Genomic DNA, 27219 nt, shown 5'->3' on the forward strand with positions numbered 1-27219 from the left:
GTCGGGATATTTGACACCGTTACCGCCATGCACCCGATCAAAATATCAATTGGATGGCCATGTTGCCGTATCCATTCTCCGTTCTATTGGATAGAAAAGTTGACTGTCCTGCAAAATCAAGAGCTGTATGGGAGCGCTGAGTGCTTGGGAAAAAAATGTAGTGGCCTAATGCAATCTCCAGTTACTGACATCAATCAAACTTTTAGTCATCAACCAAATACATACATTCACATCCATCACCTACAAAGAAAAAGTTCTAATTAGGAATAGAGCTTATGCTTAATTATTGGTTGTTACCAATACCGAATGACATCATCATCAACCACAGGCATACTATAATCACACTGATTACCTACAAAGAAAAAGGGATCATAATTAGAACTACAGCTTCATTGGCTTTTAGCAGACAATCTATAAACAGTCAAAAGGGCAGGGATGTCTCATAACTGCTGTAGGTTTTATTAAATAAGGTTTGTAGTAATAATTGTCACATTCAGGTGGTTTACCATATCTGCAAGTGTTTACTCTGTATAGCACCAAGTAAAATGGTGGTGCAGTATAACTTTATAATAACAATAATAGTACTAAGGCATGTGTAACAACAGTGACATCAGAGATGTAAAGTATTAAAGTTACAACTGCCTTAGAAATGATTTAGTGAACTCTCATCTTTTGTTGCACCTCTCTGATTACTCAGTGCAAGATTAAGCATGCCTACTAAAACAAGTGTTTCCGCCTGTAACAAAGTGCCAGTTATTGCACGTAGCTAAGTAGGCGGACTGAGTAGACCAGTTTGGGTTTGGCAATTCTGAATGATATACTACTGCGTAGCATCCATACAGCTGTCATCAAATAAAACTGCCCTATAATCTTTTTGTGTACTAAGAAATGTTTACTGCTGCAAAGTTTACGTTTCCAGTAAAATACTAACATAATCTTGCTAAAGATTGGTACTTTACTGATATATTATGTTTGAGAAATTAGTAAAATTGATAAATGCATTAAAGACTGTTCCACATTAGAATTTATGTCAAAAACAAGACCACTGGCTCAGGCATATAGATGAAGCATAAATGCAAATTGCTTTATTAGGAACAGCATGTAGCCCTTTTCCACTAGGAAGTACGAGCAATCGCGCTGCGTTGTGATCACGCAACCTGCAATTTCCACTCGCATTAAAGGCATTGGGAAAGGAGCACGATCACACCCAAAATCATGCATCCCAGTGATTGGGATTCAGGCAAAAACAAATAGAGGAAAATGAGGATTGCGATTTACCTGTAGACAGCAGTGTTGTGACAATCGGCAAAACAGCTGCGATCTGCCTTTTTAAGCAGATCGCAGTTAGTGGAAAAGGACCATGAGAAGCACTTCTCAATACACCAGCCATAAAACTCAGATGCACCTGGACCAGATCCTCAGTCACCACACGGTTTTAAAGCTAGTTAAGGGATTTATGTGACCAGACCTACAGCTAAACTCACCCAGGCATCACAAAAGTCCAAGTAACTTAGGGATGACTTAAAGATGGTAAATGAAATCCCAGTGTTACCATTCCTCTATGCTCCGGCATCCAGTGTGATCAGTTATACACAAGACTGCCACTCTCCTTTGGTGCTAAAGCCTGGTACACACTTCCAACTACTGTCACTCAACACGATTCCCCAGGAAACAGTTTATGACCGAGGCTGCACAGACACATACCCTAGCTTGCAGACTAGCGACACATTCTGTTACTATGGAGGGAGGCAGATGGATGATGTGCAACGAAAACAGAGGGGGAAGTTTAGGAGAAAAAATGGAATTGAGCTGCAGTCAGGCAAGATAATGCAGCATTCCGGCTCTCTCGCTGTCTTATCAGGTCTGGCATACACACACTAGCTTCTCACCTGAGATGGTCTTTAGCAGCTGCCACAGAAGAGTTCGACCTTAGTCTTGCCATATTACCAGCATGATTGTTTCAGGTGTGCAATTCAGAAACTGCTGCAGTCAAGGGATTTGCAAGACTTCCAGGCAATTGGTATATTTTAAAAGGTAATAAATATGGCAGCCTCCATATCCCTCTCACTACAGTTTCCCTTTAAAGGGAATCTGAAGTGAAAATAAACTAATGATAAAAATGACTAATAAAATTATATAATGATTTGTATGTGTAGTACAGCTAAGAAATAAAACATTAGCAGCAGGGATATGAGTCGAATATTGTTTCCAGTATAGGAAGAGTTAAGGAACTCCAGTTAACTATGCAAAAGAGCTTCTCTGAGCTCCACGACTTTCAAAGTTGCAGAGAGCTGTCTTCTGAAGCTTATTATCTCAAGTGTCTGTCACTGTATTTAGTTTTTTTTCTGCAGAGTAAAGTTCAAAAGTTCACTAGCCTGCTCTGTGAAATCATTCATGCTGAGTGTAGTGTGTAAACTGCAAATATTAGAGCATGATGCAATGTTATTAAAACAAAAAAAAACATAGCTGAAAATAAAAATGAGACTATTTTCTTTGCTACTTATGTTCTATTAATTATCCGTACTACACATACAATTCATTATATTTTTTTTTCGCTTCAGTTTCCTTTAACTATGAGCTCATGTGGACTTAGCTACCACGCAAAACATAAAAGAAAAAAAAATACAGGTATAAAATCTAGGTCATAAACCTAATATCATAATATCATTAAAAAAAGCTAACTTATAAAATGAAAAAGATCCCACCTTTCCTTAGCAGCTCCTGTAGGCTTTCTGCACTTTGGTTTAGTACAGCCCATATTTCCTCTTCTTGTAATGGTCCCCCTCTAACTTCCAAAGCTTCAGCAAGTGACACATGCATATTACCTGGATGAGGAAGGAGACAGACAGGTTAGTAAATCGCCGCACAAGCAGAGAGAGCAAAATCTCCAGTGTTTAACAATCAGCATTGAAACCAAATACAATAAAATCTGGTGTGAAAACAAAGCTCTGTTTGGCATCTGTAGACCATCTGAAGAACGCTGATAAAGTGCTGTCTGGGCTCTGTGTATGCAGATAACGTGACAGTGAGCAGGTAATAGGCTTGACACATTTTCGGTTGTATAAATGAATGTGGAGAAGATAGCCTGGAATAGTCGTGGACATCTGTTTCATTATCAAGGACATCCGCTTATGCAACACTTCACTATGTTCTCAGAACAATGACGGGTACCCCAGCAACAGAGCTTCTCTGGAGAGCACAGCATTTATAACAACTCTGTCGCAAATGCAACATTTGCATCAATTGCTGGTGCAGCTGTTGCACTATTGTAGGCAGCTGCAACAGGAAAAAAAAATGTACAAAAAAAAATAGAATAAAAACAAGGATGGGTGTGGGTGTGTGTATGTGCACTAGCACGGAGCCACTCGTGCACAAGTGGCTCTGGCTTACTGCACAGATGCAGTTGTACTCACACAAGTGCAGCAAGGCATGCTTGTGCTTGAAGAGGAGACCAAAGGACAGCGAGGGAAACCGCTTTACTGACATGGTATGATCTCATATGATCTGAAAGTACGAAAACTGCACTGCTGAGCTGGAACTTTGAGTCCTACCTCAAAAGAATGACATTCTGTGAAGGGAAGAACAGGATATGGAATGTGTGGGAAAACGTTGACTGAAGGTGGACAAGAACTTCAACAGGAAGACAAACACAAGATTACACTAGCAGACTAATGACTCAACATTTGATTGGTAGCAGTGGGTTAAAAATGCTCTCAAATTAGGCAATGACTTTTGTAACTGTTAGTAGATCATTCTCTTAGAGCTACAATCAGGACTTTGCCCTATTACAATGTAAGAACATCTGCAAACCAGATGCTGAAAGCATGGTAAAGCGTTTCTCATCTTTCTCTGAAATAACCCAAAAGTAAAGAAATAAGCTTCCAAAAATATTACATTGTAAATATATAATACTGATAGCCACAACATTCATTAAAACCCACTGAGAGTTTGAACTTTTTTTTTTCCGTCAAGGGCTGGTTTCTTGTAGTTTATGCATTGGGAGCAGGAAAATGGCAAAACAGAATTTTGAAATCAGATCATATTTGACAAAGGTCAAATTTTGAAGGCTACATGACTAATGGTGTGTACACATTTGAAAGATTAAAGATCTTAGACCAATTTTACCACCTTCCATGTAGTATGGGAGCCATACTCTACATAGTCTATTCTATTGAGCTGAACTCCCCATCAGATAAAAATCTTTGCAAGATGCTTCACACAAAGATGCTGTACACATGCAAAAGATCTGTTCCTGCAAAATGCATTTATAGTCTATAGGTGCGTACACACGCTCTACTAAAGAGGACGGGTCCATCAGACCCTCCCGCTGCGCGGTCGTTCTCCCGGCAGTAGTGCGTGTGTACAGTCTGTCTGCGGACTGATGAGACTGATTCTGAACGATCCGCTGAGCGGATCGTTCAGAAACAGCCTTAACAGTCTGCAGACAGACTGTACACACGCACTACTGTCGGGAGAACGACCGCCCAGCGGGAAGGTCTGATGGACCCGTCGTTCTCTTTAGTAGTGCGTGTGTATGCACCTTAAGATATCTGCAGATCCTCATACACACCTTGTTTAACAGACATTTATCTGCAGATCAGATTCACCAGGATGGATTTTCAGATCTGCAGATGATTGTCAGATATGCAGATGAACGTCTGTTAAACAGGTATGTATGATTATCTGCAGATCTCAGACTATGAATGCATTTTGCAGGAATGGATCTTTTGCAGGAACAGATCTTTTGCAGATACCGATCTGTTGCATGTGTACAGCATGTTTGTGTGCAGCATCTAGCAAAGATTTTTATCTAATGGGGAGTTCAGCTCAATAGAATAGACTGTGTAGAGTATGGCTCTCATACTACATAGAAGGTGGTAAAATTGGTCTAATGCTGGACATACATTGGTCGATGCGCCCTTATCAATCGAGCCGCTGGTGGCTCGATTGATAATTTCCGACAGGTCCGATTACCCGCCGGATCGATTCCCCGCTGATCCCGGCGGGCGGACAATAGCGGGGAATCGAGCTGAAGATAAGGAAGTTCCCGCGGGGACGAGTGGGAATCGATCCGGACGGCGGTGGGGAAGCGGCGGGTCGATCCGGCGGCTAATCGAGCCGCCGGATCGACTCGTGTATTCCCACCATAAGATCTTTCATTCATCTTTCAAGTGTGTACACACCATAAGGATGCATACATACATACATCCAATTTTGATTGGCCAATCACTGGACAATTTTACCACCTCCATTTGGTATGAGCACCTACCTACGCTATCTGTTCATAGTTTTTAAAATCTGTTGTCTCTTATGCAACATGGAGGTGGTAAAATTGGCCAATCAAAATTGGATGAAAGATGATCTCCAAAAGAGCAGGTGTTGTGAGAAAGCCCCCTGTCTGCAGTGGTTAGTATAAACTCCCTAGCTGCAGAGTGCACATGCTGACTCATCCACCATTCTGTGCTAATTAGCATGTGGTAAACCAATAGTTTAACTTAACCTGCATTGCTGACGCTTATCCTCTTTTGGAATGACTTATGAGACCTTACACCACAAGCAGGGTTTAATAATAAATAAAAGCATTATAAGTAAGCATAGAATGCTCTCTCATTACTGTGCTAATATACAACATCACGGCACTCATTTCTTTAACAAAACTATACAGAGGCTGAATTATCAATACCAGCGCAAAGATAACAAGTGGTTCACTTAGGTTAACCAATCAGAATTGTTGTTCCATTTAAAATCTGAAATATGACTGGTGGGTCTGGTGATCACTTCACCTTTTTACATGTCTTGATAAATCAATCAGCTGTACAGTGTAATAAAAACTCTAGCGTAAATACAGTGGGCCCAATTAAAATGTAATTATAAATGGTCTACTACCTTCCCCAAACAAAAATGTGTTCAGACTATGGTAGGGACATTGCATTAGGACAACAGTAGGGATTACAGTTAGTGAAGGGAATAATTTCACAGTCTTTAAACTACGGGCAAAAAAATGTCAACGCTATATAAATGCATGGTGATAAAACTAAACCCATGAAACAGAAAGAAGTTCTCTTAGCAGGTTATTGTGCGTAACGGTAATCACACAATTACTAACCTTCAGCAATCCTCTCAATTATTATGCATCTATATAGCGCTATATCATGTTCCACAAGATCGTAGAGACTAGCTCAGTTAATTGCCACCACTAACTGTACCTCATTGGAGTAACCAACCAGTATGTTTTGGGAGGAAACCCATGTAAACTGCCTGAGACTAGCTAAACATCTTTAGTCAGCTTTTAGTAACCCAGGCCAGACCTGCAGAATCACTAATGCTCTCCTAAGATATTCGGTCTTGGGAATCTTTAGTAAATCAGGCATTATGCCACAGCAAAGAATCAAAGTAGTCTGCGAAGGCAAAGTATGTATTTACAAGAAGCCCTACAGGTGGCAAGGTGTATGAATATACATGCACTTTCCTCTAGAGCTTGGGGATTTAACACCTGACTTTTGCTCAGCTCCTAAGTTGTTCAATTATTCAGTTTGATAAATTAGTGAAGCTACTCACAAAGTGCTATTGTGTGCTATACCTGACTATTTACACCAACAATTCTGTTCAGAACAAGAATTTAATGATTTTGATTAAAGCATGGAATATGACTATATTCATATGATCAAAGGAACAGGCATGCCAAGCTAACAGCCTCTTTGGAAAGAGGCCAGAAACAATAGCATATGTAAACCCGTGACCAGCAAGCATATGAGGAAACACCATAAGGTTCACATTACTCATAGGCAGAGAAAATAAAGGGGTCAAATTCAAGTGCAACCTGAAACTTATACCAACTGCTTGGCGCTCTGTTAGATCTTTCTATATAAGATCATTACTGGGGTCACCAATTGCATCTGTTTATTGAAAGAAGAGAGGACCCCCCCAAAAAAAAAACCAGATGGAGATGTGTAAATTATGACGACACTGCACAAAATCCAGCAAGATACTCTTAACTGATGCAGATATAGGTTTGCATGATTCAGTTAAGAAAGGCTGAACTGCAAAAAATAGCAAAGTGAGTTAAGTTTTTATTACTGATAAAAAAAAAATTATACACAAAAGCCTTTGTCAACCCATTCTCTACCATAGAGGCTGGTATTTCCAGAGAGGCTGAACCAGTCAGGTTGATGTCCCACTGTGTGTCACGGTCCTTAATAGGGTGGGACTTTGCAAGGGTATGTTGGTGGAAGGGGGGGGGGGGGGGCAGAAATCGAAATTTCACATATGTTTTAGTAGGTCTCTAGGGAAACTTATGGTGGAATGTGGATCCACTGGTCAGATCAGAGGATCAGTGAGAGGTCACAGGCAAAAGTCAAATTAACTACTTTAGCCAGTTCAACAGACCAATAAGAAACCCTGGTGAGGAACCCTGGTGAGGTTCAGGAAGAACACTCCTTGGTCAAAATCCACAGAGCAAGGGATAGAGTGCAGCCAGCAGTGGGAGGGGGTGTTACAACGCCAATCACACTTTCATTATAGCACAGATGATTGCAACACTTTGGACAGCTTGGGGAGATCAATGTCATGGAGCTTCACCATTAGTAGCCAGGAGACCCATCCAACTTCTGAGCAAAAGAGGTGTGGATAATGATATTTTCCGTTACTTTGAAAAACGTGCTGTGCAAGGGACCAGGAAAAGGTGGGGAGGGATAGCTTAAAGGATTCCTACCCCCTTCACAATTCAGATCTCTATTTTAGAGAACGCAGAGCTCATGATACCATTGCTTGTGTCTTTCAGTCCTGTCCCAGACTCAGACCAGAGTTTTGATCTAAGATTTTAGGACTTCTACTTGTTGAAATATAGTTGCATGCAGTGATTCTTGGATTGCTTTACGTCACATTTCTATGCAGGCTTGGACAAAACATCAAACCAAGTTGCTATCTATCCATTTGTAGCAGCTATACAATGTATTGTTCATGCCTGGAAAAAACCTAATGCGGTAGCAGGTAAGGCTTGCATGGATAATTTAATGATTCATGAAAGTATGGCAAGTATTCTGCTAGATTGACACCAACGATTTGAGAAAGTCTGGGGCCCCTGGCAGGCATACATTGGCATAACATGAGTTCCATTACAATCTGGGCACCTAAAGACCTAGCCTGCAGCATAGATTAGCAAGGTATAGTCCTGGGGATCCAGGATTAACTCGCCCTCCTGAAGGCCCATACACACGTCGGATTTGCGCGAACGACGGGTCGTTTGAACGTTCCGTCGTTCGCACGTTTCCGCATGAAATCCGGCGTGTGTACAGACTATCGTTCGGGAGATAAGACTGGTTACCAGCGATCCGCCCGGCGGATCGCTGGTAACCAGTCTTATCTCCCGAACGATAGTCTGTACACACGCCGGATTTCATGCGGAAACGTGCGAACGACGGAACGTTCAAACGACCCGTCGTTCGCGCAAATCCGACGTGTGTATGGGCCTTTATTCTCTAAAATCTCAAGCTAGAAACCCTTTTGTTGTACAGCTGTTCATTTGGGACACCTTCTCCTGCAGAAGGAAAAAATCTGCAGGCATTAAAGAAAGCTTAACGAAACCAATAGGAATTGTTTATTAATGTGCTTAAAAGCAGAATCCTGATGTTCAAGTCATGTGTGTTTTATTGCACAAGTGGAATATGTTAAAGGGCCAGGTCAATTCCTATCACAACTGGCATCACAATCAACTGCATAAGCCAGTAAAGTGTATGCTGTGTAGGGTGACAATTTTACTTGAATCAAGCAATATTTTTGCTCCCAGGATTGAGAAGGGCCCAGGGTGTCTATACTACAATCATTTCCTCTGGAAGGCAAACATGCATTGCAGTAATCATGTGTTCTCTATAAAGAACTGTGTGACATTACTATACAAGCACAAGACATAAAAATAGTTAATAGCAAGTATATCACAGCTTAACCATTTTCTCCACCGCTACAGTAGATCTACGTCCTCTGTGACTTCATCTTAAAGGGAACCTTAACTGGCGGGGAAAAAATAATTCACTTACCTGGGGGCTTTCCCAAGCCTCCCGCGCCGGTCCTTCGGTGCCCTCCGGTCTCCCTCCGCCGCTAAGTTTCGTTTTCGGACGACTGCCAGTCGTCCTCGGGCAAAGCGTCATCTTCTTCCGCATTCCCCGTCATAAAGAGCGTCGTAAAGAGTGTCGTAAAGACGTGGAATGCGGAAGAAGATGACGCTTTGCCCGAGGACGACTGGCAGTCGTCCGAAAACGAAACTTAGCGGCGGAGGGAGACCGGAGGGCACCGAAGGACCGGCGCGGGCACAGGACGGCTGCAGGAGGCTTGGGAAAGCCCCCAGGTAAGTGAATTATTTTTTCCCCGCCAGTTAAGGTTCCCTTTAAGGTGCCCATACACTGGTCGATTTCAGCCATCGATCGATTCTATGGAATCGATCAGAAATCGATTCTATCAAATTCCCAAACCGATTTCAATCAATTTCCTCTATCGGACAGGATGGAGAATCTAGGTTGATCTGCTGCTGGCAGCAGATCGAGGGCCCATAGATTTGCATTGGATCTAATGATCCAAAATGCATTTAGATCAATTTCCAATAGATTTCAGAATGAAATCTATTGGAAATATATTCCTAGTGTGTGGCACACATCAGATAGATTCCTGTCAGATTCGACTTCACAGGCATCTGACACGAATCTATCTGATGGTCGAATCTGCTGCAAATCTATAAGTGTATGGCTACCTTAAAGAGACTCCGTAACAAAAATTACATCCTGTTTTTTATCATCCTACAAGTTCAAAAAGCTATTCTAATGTGTTCTGGCTTACTGCAGCACTTTCTGCTATCACAGTCTCTGTAATAAATCAACTTATCTCTCTCTTGTCAGACTTGTCAGCCTGTGTCTGGAAGGCTGCCAAGTTCTTCTGTGTTGTGGTTCTGCTATGAACTCCCCCTTCCAGGCCCCTCTATGCACACTGCCTGTGTATTATTTAGATTAGGGCAGATTCTCTCTTATCTTTTACAAGCTGGATGAATCCTCCTCTGAGCTGGCTGGGCTTTCACATACTGAAGAATTACAAACAAGGGCAAAGCTGTTTGCAGGAAGAAACAAGCAGCCTGAAACGTCAATGCATGAGAGATGCAGGGGGAAAGAAACACACAAATGATCTCTTGAGATTCAAAAGGAAGGCTGTATACAGCCTGCTTGTGTGTGGATGTATTTTCTATGTGTGGACATGCTGTACATCAACCTACTTCCTGTTTTGGTGGCCATTTTGTTTGTTTATAAACAAACTTTTTAAAACTGTTTTTAACCACTTTTAATGCGGCGAGGAGCGGCGAAATTGTGTCAGAGGGTAATAGGAGATGTCCCCTAACGCACTGGTATGTTTACTTTTGTGCGATTTTAACAATACAGATTCTCTTTAAGCCACGAGTCAGTAGATATAAGTCTTGTAGCAGAAGCAGCGCTGTGCAGGATTGGGCTTGCTCCTGTGCACATATCTAGCACTATCTGATGCAGCACTAATTGGTGAACGGGAATATATGTTTCCTGAGCCAATGGGATTCATTTTTACCATTAAAAATACTTTTATTTTCTCAGTTCATAGTGAAAAAAACACTTTGTAGCATTATTTCAGAATCAAATATCGTCACCATAAATTGTGACAGGAACATAATCTAAGTTTTGTGATATTCGGTAAGAATAGCCAAACAAAATGTGTTTTTTATCTACAGTAGCACTTTTTATTTTTAAACTGGAATTGGTAAAACTAAGAAATAATTCATTTTTTTTCTATTTTTTTCCCTTTGTTTTCCCATTAAAATTCATAGAAAACAAAATTGTTCAAGGGAAAAAAATGGCATACAACGAAAGCCTAGTTTGTCTTGAAAAAAAACAATATATATTTCATTTCTGTGTCATAAGTAGGGATAAAGTTATTTCTGATTAAATAAGGACATCGCTAAACTGTCAAAACTGCTCTGGTCCATAAGTGGGAAACAAGGTCTGGATGCAAAGTGGTTAATAGTACAAACATCAGTATAAACATCAAATCAGTGTTGAATTGCAAGTTGTATCAATAAACCATAAGAAAAGCTCAACACTGGCAAGTGAATGAAAGAAGTCTGGTAAATGAGATGGGAATCCTGACATAACTCGTCGTAAACCATGCAAACAATCATATTGTAAACAAAGTGCTTTCTCCTGCTATTCAGCTTCACACCCGTATCCAAACTTCAGATGAAAGTATCTTTTTTACTTGTTAAACAAAAATGTATCAACACTGGACCCTTACACTGTGCACTGAAGCCAGGAAGAGGTCTGCGATGTACACAAACCTATGCTTGTTCCTGAATCATGGGTGGCAGTGTGGTCTGGCCTGATTTATTAGCAGAGGTTTGTTGTATTCTTTCTGCAGCCTGGCAGTAATGTTGGATTGTGAACACACAGGTTACACGTGGAGAAAAGCCACTCAGGTACCAGCAAACAACAGATGAATGCTGTTCTGCTCAGGCCAGTTACATTTTGCAATCCAGCAATAATGCTTTCTGTAAGTGGCCAAACCCAACAAAAAGCAAATACATACTGTACCTGGGCAACGCCGGGTCTTTGGCTAGTACATAAGAGATGGCCATGAGAACAACTAATTATTAAAAAAAAAAAAAAAGAGCTTCCACTGCACAGCAGCACTGTAATATGCATCTCCTGTCACTGCCCCTGAAACCCTCTGTACTTCCTGAGAAAAGCTAGTTTCATGTTCTTCCAGGTCTCGCTACGTTGCTCACGGTTCTATTCCAATACTGTAGTGAAACCACCCATCCACATTGCATGTTCAAGTAGAATTTAATACATTTTCAATTTTAGAACACAGCACTGGTACTGTAAAGGGTACATATTTATATTACAAACTGCATACTTACCTGCTATAAGCTGCTCAGCCTGCGGTTTTTTAATTAATTGTAAGAGCCTTACCCTCCAGTGAGTAGCTTGCTGAGAAGGTAAACTGTTCTATTGGTAAAATATTCTTACTATTCTGTGAATGTGATCCTTTCTGCTGTGCCTCATTGTACCCTTCTGTTTCAGTTTCCTGCACAGGCAACAAGGGCAGTGCAATGATATTGCTCATAACCCCCAGGGTCTCTCAAACATCACAATCAGGCACAGATGCTGCCCAATTCTGCACCAAAGTGTTTCTTCTTGAGGATGGTGCCAGGCCTGCCCTGCTTACCCTGCTAACTCTTCCCTTATCCTCTTTCACAAACTATGAGAAGACCAGGGGGAGCAACGCTAAATTTCACCACTAGCGTCAGCATGCACTTGGTCGGGCCCCTAATGACTTTACCTGCATCAGCACTCCAAAGCAAGAGAATCTGGGCAAAGTGACACTTCATGATTTATGACAGGTACGTCAATACTAAATGTTCAAAAGATGTGTAGAAGTACAGTGCTTACACGCCAACAGGAAAATAAACACAGAGAAAAAAGTCTATTTTTTTTTAGTAGTATAAAGTATGACTTAAACAATCCATGTGATATTAATGTATACAGTTTAAAAGTAATGTGTATAGGTCTGGAATACTTGCAAGCGAAAGAATACACCCTAAACCACAATTTCCCATACAATAAAGAGACATTATGCAGAAAAATAAAGCAAAAACCCAATGAGTCTTTGGTCATGACATAAAAATGTACGACTTCTAACCAAGATTGTTATTGTAGAGAAATGCAGCCTTTAGACTGTTCCCCACAGCTCCCAGCTCCCTGGACCATTACACAGATTCTTGTGGTCACATTCAGTCCGGAAGCCGAGAAAGTAAGGAAAACAGAAACTCAGCAAAGAGGAAACTATAGTAAAAGACGTATCTCACCTCTCCAACCATTTCTTAAAAGCACATTAAGCTGAAGTCTCTTTTTTAATGCTGACCGAGCAACCTGGGGTTTAAGATCATAACAAACGTCTATATTCTTACATACATATCAGACACAGAAATTACTTACTTTTTTTTTTTTTCGACAAGTGTGATTGTTAAAGGGACCTTCCATACTGACAAATCGCTATCACAATTGCTGTGAGCTGCGATTTTGATTTTCATTTGTTTTTGGGAATGCTTTTTGCCATGATTACAGGTGTGATTGACAGGTATGATTATGAATCCCGACGTGAAAAAGGAAGGAAATGGGACATCGCAAAGCAAATCGCATAGCATCGCATTTGCTACACGATTTGCATGCACTCCCATTCATTGTAACCTAATTGTAAATACAGGCAAACTGTAACATGCACTGCGCTTGCGACTGGATTTTAGACCGATCGCACCACTTTGTACTGGGCACTGCGATTATTACGTCAATCACAGTGTCCTTGGAAAAATGCATGCGCTTCGACAATCAGATCAAAATGCATGCAGTGAGGAAGGGCCCACAAAGGATCAAACCATACCCCATTCTGGAGTATTATTTTAATGTAAATTGTGTTTTAAATTATTGAAACACTTTAGGGGCATTCAAAACGCTTAATCTATCAGGTTTTTCAGTTTTTTTTTAAAGCCGCAGAAATGTCTTTACTTTTACTATATATCTTGTAACTAGTCCAAATATGCTTGGAATAATGTGTGCTGATAAAAACATGCATTCACATAAAGATGCTGGAATTTAAAGTCTTTGCTTAAGAAAGCTTATGATTATTGAGGCTTTAGAAATAGGACAGTCTTGGTCTTTTCTTCCCAGGCGCTTTAGGAATTTGTCTGGAATGTTTGAAATAAGTAAGTGATCGCTTCTCTGAAAAAGGAGAGCCAATCAAGAGGAATCAGGTTCACCCTGGCCTTGTCTGTGAAGTCACCACAGGAGGACTGCACTGCCACAGCACACACTCCACCTGTGAAGTCTTGCCAAGTAAACCAATGTTCACCTTAATTGTGCTCTTCATAATTACATTTCTTATATGGAAATATTCTAATAATTAAACCGGTATTGCATTCACTCGGTACACCCAAAAGTTAACCATTAATTCTGGAACAAGATTTAATATGATTAAGAAAACAACAATTTGTGTGTACTGTCTATCTGAAAGTACAATGTCTGGCCATACACAAAACTATTTACATTTTGGGAAATAGGGTTGAGCTAGCCAAGTATTTAAATGGTTAAAATGTCTACCGATGGATATTTAGTGGGTATCACTTCGCTAGTGTTCAGCTTTTGCCACTGGAATATGGATGCATACATAAACTTATTTCCACACATTTTTCAACATTTAATCATTTTCTTATCCGTTTTAAACTTGATGAAATGACCTTGAATTTCCTCATAGCAGTGGATGCCAAAGAGAAGCTCATCAGCAACTAATTAAAGTCTATATCGATTTAAAGCCTGAATACTAGAACAACACTAAAGGTGGCCATACACTGGTCGATGTGCCATTAGATCGACCAGCTGACAGATCCCTATCTGATCGAATCTGATCAGAGAGGGATCGTATGGCTGCCTTTACTGCAAACAGATTGTGAATCGATTTCAGCCTGAAACCGATTCACCATCTGCTGAGCTGCTCCTGCCGCCTGTCCCCCCCCCCCCCCCCCCCCCGTATACATTACCTGATGCTGGCTCCCGGGCATCTTCTCCGCATTGCACGGCTCTGTTCCGGCTCCATTACGGCGCTTCCTGTGTTACTCCGTGACCATGAAGTTCAAATAGAGCGCCCTCTATTTGAACTTCCTGGTCACTGCAGTGACACAGGAAGCGCCGGGATGGATGGAGCCGGAACAGAGCCGTGCAGCGTGGAGAAGACGCCCGGGAGCGAGCCTCAAGTAATGTATACTTGATCGGATCGGCCGCCGCTAGCGACGCGCACTTTACCCGCGGGCGATCGAGGGTAATTTCCCGCACGGCGCGATCGACGGACCGATCCGATTTCGGTCGGAAATCGGATCGGCGGCTGCGTTTACCGCGAACGATTGGCAGCAGATTCGATCCCAGGATCGAATCTGCTGTCGAAACGGCCGGGAATCGAGCCAGTGTATGGCCTGCTTAACAGTATCTAATCTTTTAAGAGATTTTAACAAACAATAGAATCTCATTACAGTAAACGCTGATATAGTAAACCTCTGGCTATAGTAAACTCAGTTACCAGGTCCCAATGAACCTGTATAAAGCCTCATCTACACGAGTAGATGAGGCTCATCTACACGAGTAGATGAGGCTGAGATCCAGCGGCTCGATTAGCTGCCGGATCGCCTCTTCCGCGTGCCCGTCGCGTCCCCGCTCGCGCCGCATTCGATTCCCTGCTCGTCCCCGCTGGCGCCGCTTATCTTCCGCTCAATTCCCTGCCATTGTCCCCTCGCGGGGAGCGAGCAAGGAATCGGCGGAAGCAAGATCCGTCCTGTCGGATCTTATCAATTGAGCCGCATCAGCGGCTCGATTGATAACGAACATCGCGGCCGCATCTACGCGTGTAGATGCGGCTTTAATTAGCAATGTATAACCAATCACGATATAGTAATATGGTATAGTAAACTACTTGACCAGGTCTCTTGAAGTGTACTTTAAAGGGCAACTGGAGTGTGAGGTATAGGGAGACTGCCATATTTACTTCCTTTTAAGCAATACTAGTTGCCTGGCTACCCTGCTGATCCTCTGCCTCTAATACTTGTATCCATAGACCTGAACAAGCATGCAGCAGATCAGGTGTTTCTGACATAATAGTCAGATCTGACAAGATTATCTGCATGCTTGTTTTTGTTGTGATTCAGACACTACTGCAGCCAGAGAGATCCGCAGGGCTGCCAAGGAACTGGTACTGCTTGAAAGGAAATAAATATGGCAGCCTCCATATACCTCTCACTCAAGTTTTCCTTTAAGGGGTTTTTACTCTACAGCTTTCTAAAAGCCTAAGTGATCACTGTGCCCTGGTCAGCAACTGCATGATGTTAGAAGGGGCTACCCCTTGGCTGCAACTGGGAAGAATGAACTGTAGGAGCAATGGATGAACACCTCTGTCACACAATCCACCCCATACACACACTGCACCCACTAACTCACATCCACCCACATATTCAACACACATAAGAGTACATGCAGCTAGACCACCGTGAGTTGGGCACTAGATGGTGCAATGATATTACCAATATTATACTAGCAACTAACCCGGTCTCCCTTCTCACATGAACCCTCTGCTCCTAGTGCCCAACACTAACATCCCTCCTAGTGATTAACACAAACCTACCCCTCAATAATACCCAACATTAATCCTGGCACCCAAAGGATCGCTAGTTGTAGCTGACCGGCTTAAGCCATTGTAGCCAGTGTAGTTGCCAATCGGCTACTATCTGCAATGAGCACCTAATTATCAATAGTTTACACAATCCCTTGCACCCAAATGAACTGATCCACATCAAACATACATATACCACCCTCCCCATCACTGTGACTAGAGTCTAGATACTCCACCGCTCCACGGGCACACTGCCAGCACTATATCCATCAATACATAGTGGCCATTATCAGTGGACACTGTAAACCATTACGATGATCATACACTGTGATTTCCCCCCGCAGATTCAATCACTTTGATCCTATCTGTTGAAAATCGATGCCTTAATATTGCTGCCTGATCATAATTTTCTTCAATTTCCGGTTAAAATGATTGGCATCACAGATCGGACAGGATGGTACATGCCTACAGCCCTACCCCCAGATCATACTGCTCCCCAGAAGCCCTGCATAATGGCAGCATAGCGCACTCATATTCACCTGTCCGACCAGCACGCTCCCTCCCGTGTGCTTCAGTCATCTCTCGGTGCCCATGTGGCATGTACATACTCACGCAACACCGCCGGGCAATCATCGGTTCTGGGGGAGCGGCACTGGTATAGATTTTTCATAGGATTTCATGCTGAAATCTGTTAAAGATTGATGTGCAATGTGTGGCAACAATCTAAGATGTCGATCAGAGAGAAATCTATCTTTTGGGCACGTTGGGTGATAATCTTCCAGTGCATATGACAAGCTTTAGACAGAGGCAACAGCAACCACTCGTTGGCACTAATCCATTACACAGGTAGGATTTAGAAAAAGTTAAAGACACTTGGCACTCCATACAAACTCCAGCAATAATAAAGGGGATTCCAGATTCCAACAAAAGTAACTAACCACTTTGGCTCTATCGCCACAGGCGTCGGGTAGTAAGTTCAACTTCCCCAAGTATGATATGAGGATGGAGCCCTTTTTCTTGACAAGAGGGCTTCGCAAAGAGTGGGAAAACATTTAAACCCCTCCTTGCTGAGCCCCATCCCTTCAGATCATGGACCATGTGGGCTGGTATTGTTCAGGTGGCACAGCCCCACTCTGACTGGCTAAACTCTTGTGGTAACAGGAGCTTACTTGGAGAGGGTGGTGACAATACTCATTTAAAAAAAAAAAAAAAAAAAAAAGATTAGTTCAAAATGTGTATATTTACACACACACACACACACACACACACACACACACACACACACACACACACACACACACACACACACACACACACACACACACACACACACACACACACACACACACACACACACACACACACACAATTCAGATGGTAAACTTCATTATGTGCATTTCCATTCAAATGGGCACAAAACAACCTCTTCATTAACAGACTTTGCTTGTGATAGGTACTGTTCTGTTATCCTGAAAACTATTGCAGTCTTCAACCTGTCCATTTTGAGACTGCTGTCCGGTCCTACAGCGGGCATACTGGGATCTAGCCCTAGCAGTAACTTGATTATCACAATTTCAGAATATGGTGAAATAATTTCAAGCAATAATAGGCTATTGGATTTAAGCCAAACCACATAAAAAGGACTGTTATTTCATGGAGTGTTACATCAGCTAAAAACAGGTGGAACTTTGCAATACATTCTTGCTTTCTGAACATGTATTAGAGACGATGACCTGCAAATACCTTATGTAAAGAATGCAAAACTGTAATTTATCAAATTAAAAGTCAAGATTGTCAATACTGGGAAGAAGTGAGAAAATACCCAAGTGGTAAATAGACAGTTTTCAAAAGCAGTCGTCATTTCCAGCCACTTGAAAGTTGTATTTTTACATGACATTTGCTTTTCTAGAACGACTCAGTGTAAAGGCACTAATACATTATAACACGCAACTACAATGCAACCACAAGACGCTTGAAGCTGTCATTCCTAGTGAAATAGCTAAACTTGCATGGCAACCATAAGAAAATATTTGGATTCAGCTTTGGGAAACAGAGTGATGTGTTTTATTCCGGATATTTGTGGCATTAAGATAAAGCACTGATAATAAAAATGTTATAGGAAAGAGAAACAAAATGCAAAGCCGCAAAAGCTACAATGGCATTGTATGAAAACAAACCCTGTAACTGGCAGATCCAATTCAGTGCTCCTTCTGCAACGTGCATCTCAAACTTGCCAGTGCTCAGCATACAGGGGGCACCAGCAGTACCCCGAGACACACAATTGTAAATATCAAACCAAAACCTTAAAGAGGAGCTGTTAGGTATAGGGTCTCAGAGAAAATAAACACATATATCAGTAGCTAAAGATTGGCTGTACTTACATTACATATGCATTTCACTGTCCACGTTTGGATTTCACAAAATTTGTATATAGTATATGCAGAGATAGATGCTCCTGACAGCTCATGGCAGGCTCCATGTTTGTGAAGCCAAATGTGTCGTCATGTCCTGCCTGCTTCTGATCACAGATAAGCTGGTTCTTGAACAACACGGTGTGCAGTGAATATTAATGAGCCATGTGGCTAGGAACAATAGCTGACTCCTGCAGTGAAACTCTGCCCCGAGATTTATCAGTGTTTCGCGATGGACTGATTAGAAGCTCCTGTACCGTCTCATTAGCAGCCGAGGGGAGGGCCCCAGAATGCTTTGCAGTTTAGCTGCGGCTTGCGTCTTTATGGGTCTATAACAGACTAAGATAAGCACACATCAAAGGTAACTGAAATGTTTATCTTCACTAATGGCTTTTGAGCTTCCTTCTAAACTGTTTAACACAGGAGAATAGAGGTTTAAATTAGCTTCTGCAGCCTGACAGTTACTCTTTAAAATAGCTATACTTTTTACTGCAAATAAAGGCTCACACAAAATGAAGTGAAGACAGACTGTAATCATACTGACTGCACACATCATTTCAAAGCAATGTGATTTTTGTAATAGGCTGAGGCACAAAATAGCGGTAAAAACTGTTGTGTACAGACTGCGCATGGCAATATTACCCTTACTACCGCCAGCAAATACCGCTAGTTACACTACTAGCGTAATCCACGGTACTCAAGTTGCACCACCGCTGTTACGGTAAAGATAGTTAGTAATGCATGTCACTGTAGCATTGGTCGCGCTACTCTAGTATCGTGAGTCACGTTGATAGCGCAACTCCCGGTACTTGGTAGTGTTATTATTTATTGTATTCATAAAGCGACAACATATGCAGCGCTGCACAACAGATAAATGGGTTAACATACAAGGAGTTCACAACAAAAAAAAGATCATGCAAATGTCTTTGATAACAGTAGTTCAGTGTCTTGTGTCAAAATAGAGTCTGTTCTAGTCAACAAGAGGTGTGTAAGACATTGAGATTGAATAATCCAGCAGGAAACACTAGGGAGGAGGGCTCTGCCAGAGGTAATGCTGGGAATACACCATTAGATAGTTTGGCAGATAGATGGTTCGATAGATAATTTCCAACAGGTCCGATCTTATTTTCGATCGTTTTTCTGATTGATTTGGAAATTGATAAGAAAAACAATCGGAAAATTGATCGGACAGTAAATCTGCTCAAAAATCTCATTGTGTATTCCCAGCATAAGGGTAGCACGGGTAATATTGCCATGCGTAGTCTGTACATGGCAGTATGACCACTATTATGCTCAACAACCCCACAGACACTAATGATAAGCTGGATTGGCAAGTACAAATTCTGAGAAAGGGCAAGATAGTACACAAGAATGAAGGGGTCACCTAAGTTAGTAAAATATTTACATTATGTGGCAGAGCAGTGGAAGATGGAGCGGGCGGCTATCAAAGAGGCCGATACTCTGTCAGAATTACCTGGCAACATTGCCACCTAGCAGCAGCCAGCAGCCTTTTTTCCTATACAGGACTATGTCCGACTTTGTGTCCGACATTAGTATTCTCTAGCATAGGTCCAGTCTGACATAGGATTGGAAAGTTAAACTACTACGATCAGATTTCATTTAACATCTAAAACCAAAGTTGGCACTGCCAGTGGTATATCAATTTACAAACCAAATCCCCTGTATAGAAACCAACCAAAGGTTTTTTTTTTTAAAAAAAACAAGCACGTTGAAAAGTATACTGAAAGCAATAAAAGGTTAATCAATCAGCCTGTGGCTTGAGGGAGTGACTTTTTGTGGATTGGTTGCCTATATTGTTAAAGCGGCATAGCTTTGATTTAAATCATTTAATGACAATGAAATATGGGGATTTAAATCTATGAAACTTAAGAGTAACAGTACTAAAATATAATAGATTAAAAGTATGGATTCTACTGGCTAATGTATTATTCATACACTATTTGTACGTGGGGATAACAGCTATTAATCATGCAGGAACGCCTTTGTCTGGATGAGATGAATCATAGCTCTTAATAGAGTTTGGATATATTTACAAAACAACACTCCTACGTGTCAACTAAGTAACCTTTTATTAGCAAACTTATCAATGGACATTACTATTTTATACACACACATATATTGCGGACACCCTTCACATGGAACTCTAGAATCAATTTATCTGAGGGGATGCAGAATCATTTCTCAGTATGTTTTGCTGTTGTGGGGGAAACTGGTGAAATTCCACCCAAGCATGGGGAGAACAACCAAATCCCATGCAGATACTGCCCTGACAGATGCCGAACCTGGGAACAAGGCAGATGTGCTAACTACTTTGCAGCAAGATTTATGCAGCCATTTATTTAATCATCTGTGTTGCCAAAAAAGGACAGCGGTGTTGTTATAGTAGGTTACTTTTTGAAGGACATCATGAGAGAGAGAAGGTGGGCAGGGAGTCGCATCATGATTTGCCTGGATCATGGCAGAATAATATGGCTTCTGGGGCAAAGTCTATGCAGCTGTCTTTGCAGTGGGGTCTGAAATGACTATTACATTTAGATTTCTGCAGTGTGCGAGGCATGCTTATTTTAATAGGTTTTTTTTTTTTCATGATTCAGGCTACTTTCCCACCAAGACGTTGCGTTTTATGGGACGTTATGGTCGCCTAACGTGCCCCTAACGCAACGTATGGTGGTGTTGAAGTTGGACGTCAGCTTGAGCTGTGTTATGCAGCTCTCAAAGCAGCCGCTCGAGGTTAGTGATAGGAAGTCCGGATCTATTTAAGGATTTGGATCATTTGAATCGGATCATTGAAAAGATCCGGATCTTTGAACCGAATCATTTTATTAGGGAAGCACACTGGGTGAAATGACTAGCAGGACAGGACTTTCCCTGCACTGTACATTCTGTATGTTCCGGTTTCTTCCAGACAGACATCCACTGTGAACCGAATCTTTCATTATGATGATTCGGATGATTTGACTCACAAAAAAAGATCCGGATCAAATGAGCGATTCATTCATGATCCGGACAACACTACAGTCCCACCACGAGTCACCACAGTGCAGTGAATATTAATTATCCATGTGGCTGGCTGCGGAGATGGAGGGGAGACCAGAACTACTGAGCCTGCGCAGTACAGCCCGGAGGACGTCCGATGACATCAGCGCGCCGGCGTGGAACGCACCATGGAGCGCAGAAGAGGCCCGACCTGGCCGCCGGCCTGGCCAGGTCGGGTCGGCCACCGGAGACCACCGGGAGCCTGCGGAGCGGCACCGAGGGCACCTCCTGCCTGCCACGGGCTGGAGGAAGCCCCAGGTAAGTGGAAATGGATTTTTATTTTTTTTAGATAGTTAAAGGAATACTGTAAGGGGGGGGGGGGGGGACGTCCTCTGCCTGCGCAGCCACTCACCGATGCTCTGGCCACGCCTCCGGTTCACTTCTGGAATTTCAGACTTCAAAGTCTGAAAACCACTGCGCCTGCATTGCGGTCGTCGCTCATGCTGATGTCACCAGGAGCGTACTGTACGGGCACAGACCATAGTGGGCCTGCGCAGTACTCTACTGGTGACATCAGCGGGAGCGAGGACACGGCAACGCAGGCGCAGTGGCTTTCAGACTTTAAAGTCTGAATTTCGAGAAGTGAACCAAAGGCGGGGCCGGAGCATCAGTGAGTGGCTGCGCGGTCACAGGATGTCTGCGGGGGACCATTAGAAGCCCCGGGTAAGTTCCACTCATTTTCCCCCGACCTTCCTACAGTATTCCTCTAAGGTCAAAATACAGAACACTTCAGATTATTTGCTGCAAGAGACTCCAAAAGACGAGTAGGGCCAGTTATAAGTACAAAGAATAACAAAATGTTAACCACGATATGACGGCATCGAAAACCACACAATCTCTGCATAAAATTAATACTCTTTGTATCCCAGGAAATGTCCTCTACCAAGGGTGTACCCAGGACTTGTGCATGAATTTCAACATCTCCCTTATAAAGTGGGTCTCACATTTACATACTAATTAATCCACTAAACGTATTCCCTCAACGCTCACCCTCTACTGTGAAACTGCTGGAGAACTGCTTCTGACCAACATCTACTTAAAGGGGAACTTCAGCCTAAACAAACATACTGTCATCAAGTTACATTAGTTATGTTAATTAGAATAGATATGTAATATAATCTCTTATCCACCCTGTTTTAAAAGAACATGCAAATGCTTGTGATTCATGGGGGCTGCCATCTTTGTCATGGGGGCAGCCATCTTTTTGGTTGAAAGGAGATGACAGGGAGCAGGAGACAGTTCCAACTGTCCTGTGTCCTGATTACCCCTCCCAGCTGCACACACTAGGCTTCAAATGTCAAATTCAAAATGTCAAAAAAAAAATTGCACCAAAACAGCAGAACGAGAGCAACAACATCAGAAATCCCATCATGCTTTGCACAGCATCAGGGGAAAAAAGCCCGGGCAGTTTTCTTCTGTGCAGCTAAAAATGAGGCTTGTATAAGAGAAACAAAGTTCTGATGCTCTGCAACTATTAAAGAAACACCAAGCCTTTTCAGTGCTGCTGAGTCGATTTTTAGTTCGGAGGTTCACTTTAACCATTCCTGTTTATAGGTAAAAGACATCAAATTGCACAGAACCCTAACGTTTCCAGGTAGAGTGTTTTTACCGCTGAGACAATAAAAAGGCAGTAGTTTTAATCCCATATTGCTGTATGAAGAGCATTACTAATTTTCATTCAGCATATGTTTACCGTAAGCGAGAACGTAAAATATTCTGGTGCAGCCATAGACTGCAATGTTAATTGCAGCCATAATAGCACCTGGGTTATAATTTGGGCATCAGACGTCATTGAAACTAAGGGTAATCGGCAGGTGGGGAGGATTGGTGTTAGTAGAAGGTGGGGGGAGGGGGTAAATGTGTGAGAGGAGGGTTAGGTAAAGTGCAGTATTGCCAATATTCTACTAGCAGCTTCATGTAGGGGCCCAAAATTTCAAGCAACCTTTTTAAATGTATGCGAAGAGCTGGGAAAAAGGCTTTAATAAGGTATAATGGGTTATTTTGGTACCCCAATTAGTAGTGGCTGGATAGTGTACTGGTTAAGGGCACTGCCCTTGACATAGGAGACCAGGGTTCAAATCATATCTGTTCCTGTTTAGTAAGTCAGTACCTTTTCAGAAAGGATTCCTTGGGCAAGACTCCCCAACACTGCTGGTGGCCTATTGAGTGCGACCTTAGTGGTGGCAGCTCTCGTGCATTGAGTCCATCAGGAGAAAAGCGCTATACAAATGTTGGCATTATTGGTGCTTTGCACCCCAGATGTCTGTAGCAATAAAAGCTGAATAGTATTTTAATTTAAAAAAAAAAAAAAACAACAAAAAGAAGAACAAGAAGAAGGAGAAGCTTCAGCCTTTATAAATATCACTGACCTTATGTTTCACCCTTGTGAATGTGAACTGGGTTTTATCCTGTGTAAATAGATCTGTCTGTGCAATGGTAAAAGTTGGTATGAAAGTTAATTTGAGCATTACATCTTATTGATGGGGTTAGCACCATTTATCTGTCGTTTCCCTACTCAAAGTCATGAACCAAGAGCTATCAGTGGAATATACAGTACACCTCCTAAAAGTAGCATTTGGACATTCAATGGTCATGTAAATGTTAGCATGTGTAGTGCAGCCTATATTAATCCATTATGCTGTATGTTGGCTCTAATGCATAAAAGCAGGCCAAGGTCACTGCTGCATGGCACCTGAATGGGTCAAGTCTATACAGGAGCACACATTTAGCTACATCATGGCCATCCAACTCTAGTCCTCAAAGGCAGAGGTCCTAGCATTTTTCGCACAGCTGAAATGAATCGATGAGACTAAATTAGGAAAGGTGTGATTGATCATGTAGAACACATTTCTACCTTTCTCAGCCCGTCCTAAACACTGGCATGGCTATGGCCCTCTAGCACTGGAGTTAGACAGCCCTGAGCAACATGGATCTTTTAACCCCTTTAAGTGTCATTACTTATCTATTCTTTATGATGAACAAAGATCTCACCAGTTCTAAAACCTTTGATGATTTTTAGAACTTCAGCTGGAACGGTTGCATATCGTGTTTGCTAGCCGTTTAGGACTTCAACATTTAAACCTAAGTTACCTGAATCCAGGTTTGTTGGTTTGATGTCGGCATAACATTTAAACGTTGATTTAAACCATTATGGGTCTACACAAACTTATGTTCACACTCAACAGCAACAATTCACCAATGTAGGCCCATACACACGGGGCACAACTGTCGCCACAAACACGTGGCACGCGCATGTCTGAGCGACAGTTGATCTGTGTGTATGACGCGCGCGTCACGAACTGTCGCCGGATAGTGAAGTTGCCGTGCGATTGAAAAGTTCAATCGCAGGCAACTTCTGTCTCCGCAACTGTCGCTAGTCCACCACGCGTACTGCATGTGTATGCGGACTAGCGACAGGAGACAAACGCAAGTGAATAGAGCATCCGGCCGGGGGATGCTACCTTCACAGACGGCTTCCGCCGCGTCTCTGCCTTTCTGGCGAGACGTGTGGATCTGGTCTCCCTGGTCTCTCAGCTGCATGCAACAGGGGACAGTTGTGCCCCGTGTGTATATTAGCTATACAATGTTAATGTAAGGATTTCCAACTGTAATTTAAGAAATAAGTATAGCCTTACCATTGTTGCAACACAGTGTCATTCATTATGTGCTGTTAATCAGTTGTGAAAGGCAATGTGTTGCTTCTGACTAGTTTTCTGTTGGCATGGCTGGAGAGATTTTCATTCAGTTCTTTGGAAAAGTGCATGACTAACCATCCTAAGACTGATAACAGCCTGCCTATCAAGCCAAGCACAGGAAATGGCCTGAAAAGATTTGGAATGTTCATTCTGGGAAACCTGAAATTCCTCTGGTAACTTCTGAAATGCTTTCATTATGAAACATTATTGAACAAAACTGCAAACGGCTTATCTTTGTTAACCTGTGCAAACTCGCAATGTAAGTTGAAAGCACACTGGCCAGAGAGCTATACAGTGGCTGCGCTCTAGATCTCTGTAAAGAAATAAAACCTATTTCCCAATCTCATGCACATCTAACTGGTTAGAATGCTTCAACGACATTATTCTGCAAGTCTAGAACTCAACAACCAGAATGCTGTCTGGACAGCCTCCGCATGTATTAATAGCTAAGCAAAGAGCTTAGGTGAGGCATGTGTGGAGTCTCCCCTTCTGCAGAGAGTGACTGGAAGCATCAGTACCAACCTCTTTCCCAAACAGCTGCTTGCTGATACATGCAGAAGAAGAGATGGGATTTTACATCTCTGCAGAGGATGGAGCTAGGATCAAAGCAGACAGAGGTTGGTTACGGTGAACTGAAGATACTAAAGGCACAAATGCATGCAGGATAACTGTTGGACCTCTGGGCACAAACTCGAAGTGCAATGATGCAGTGCACAATGGGGCAGTTTCCAGTAAGGGGGAAAATGTGCACGTTTATCACCGTTTCAAGTTTTCTTGTGTCGGATATTTAAATAATGTCTGGGGCAGCTACACACATGCTAGATTCTCTGCTTAGATGGCCCCAAATAGCTGCCTCAGCTGAGTTTTCTAGTACATGTACAGTACAAGGCCTCCACAGCATCCAGGTAGGACCTACCTGGATTCTTCACTCCATTGCGGTTCCCCACTGACCTGTGGCTGACCAACCCATCAAGCACTTTAGCTCCTCAGCATCTTGGCTCCCTTTTCCATCTGCAGGAACCCAGGACCTTGAACTGCAACAGAGGTTGTCTACATCACCTACTCTCCTTCCAATTATGTTATGGTTAATGAATGGTTGCTGTGATTGTCCAACTACACATTTACCAGTAATCCAGTCATCTGGCAGCTCCCAACAATCTATCTACTAGGAAGAGTAAAAAATGGAACCACCTCTAGGAAAAATTAACAAGGCTAATGGTGTGTTGTGGCTTTGGAACTAGTGAAGGGCTCTAACACCATACGCATTTACAAAAGAGTTAATTATTAGTAGTACTAATGAATACACAGACACGAAACAGTTCAGAGCTAAATTCCAGACACAATACAATGCATGTCACCATCATCCTCTTTCCCTTCCTCCGAGCAGTAGTTAATCATCCATAGAACCTTAGATCTATTTTCACTGCATAGCCTACAGGTACAAATCAAGTCAGACTCTCCAAACTTTCAGCATTTCATCTGCTTAGAGCACAAGGAAGCGACTACTGTAAATGCATATTACCACAGTAAGACTGACAGTGGAAACTCCTTAATTACAGCCCTTTACAATGAACTTTTTCAGTACAGGTCAGCTGTAACAGAGTCTTGTGCTCTCACAGGTAGAATTCACAATGTGCTACTGCTGTATTTATGGAATACTGTACTGGTTCAAGTGCCTGCAAGTGAGGACAAGCAAAAAGAGATACCCAGGGTCGCTGTGGGTGATGATGGGTTATGGGAATCTGATACAATAAGTGTACCTTATGCTGGGAATACACAATAAGATTCTTCAGCAGATTTACTGTCTGATCAATTTTCCGATCAATTTTCTAATCAATTTCAATTCA

The 27219-nt window shown here is 42.3% G+C and overlaps 1 protein-coding gene across 6 annotated transcripts in view; it reads right to left on the reverse strand.

The window, feature by feature from the left end:
* The window catches only part of PTPN13 (protein tyrosine phosphatase non-receptor type 13), a 289441-nt gene that overhangs the window by 195071 nt on the left and 67151 nt on the right, over positions 1–27219 (reverse strand). For all 6 annotated transcript variants that reach the window (XM_068233487.1, XM_068233483.1, XM_068233482.1 and 3 more), the window contains exon 2: positions 2706–2825. In XM_068233487.1, coding sequence (XP_068089588.1) covers positions 2706–2820 — 115 coding nt within the window. In that variant the 5' untranslated portion in view covers positions 2821–2825. The remainder of the gene's footprint in view (positions 1–2705; positions 2826–27219) is intronic.

Source organism: Hyperolius riggenbachi, chromosome 1 (assembly GCF_040937935.1).
Source record: "Hyperolius riggenbachi isolate aHypRig1 chromosome 1, aHypRig1.pri, whole genome shotgun sequence".
NCBI lineage: Eukaryota > Metazoa > Chordata > Amphibia > Anura > Hyperoliidae > Hyperolius > Hyperolius riggenbachi.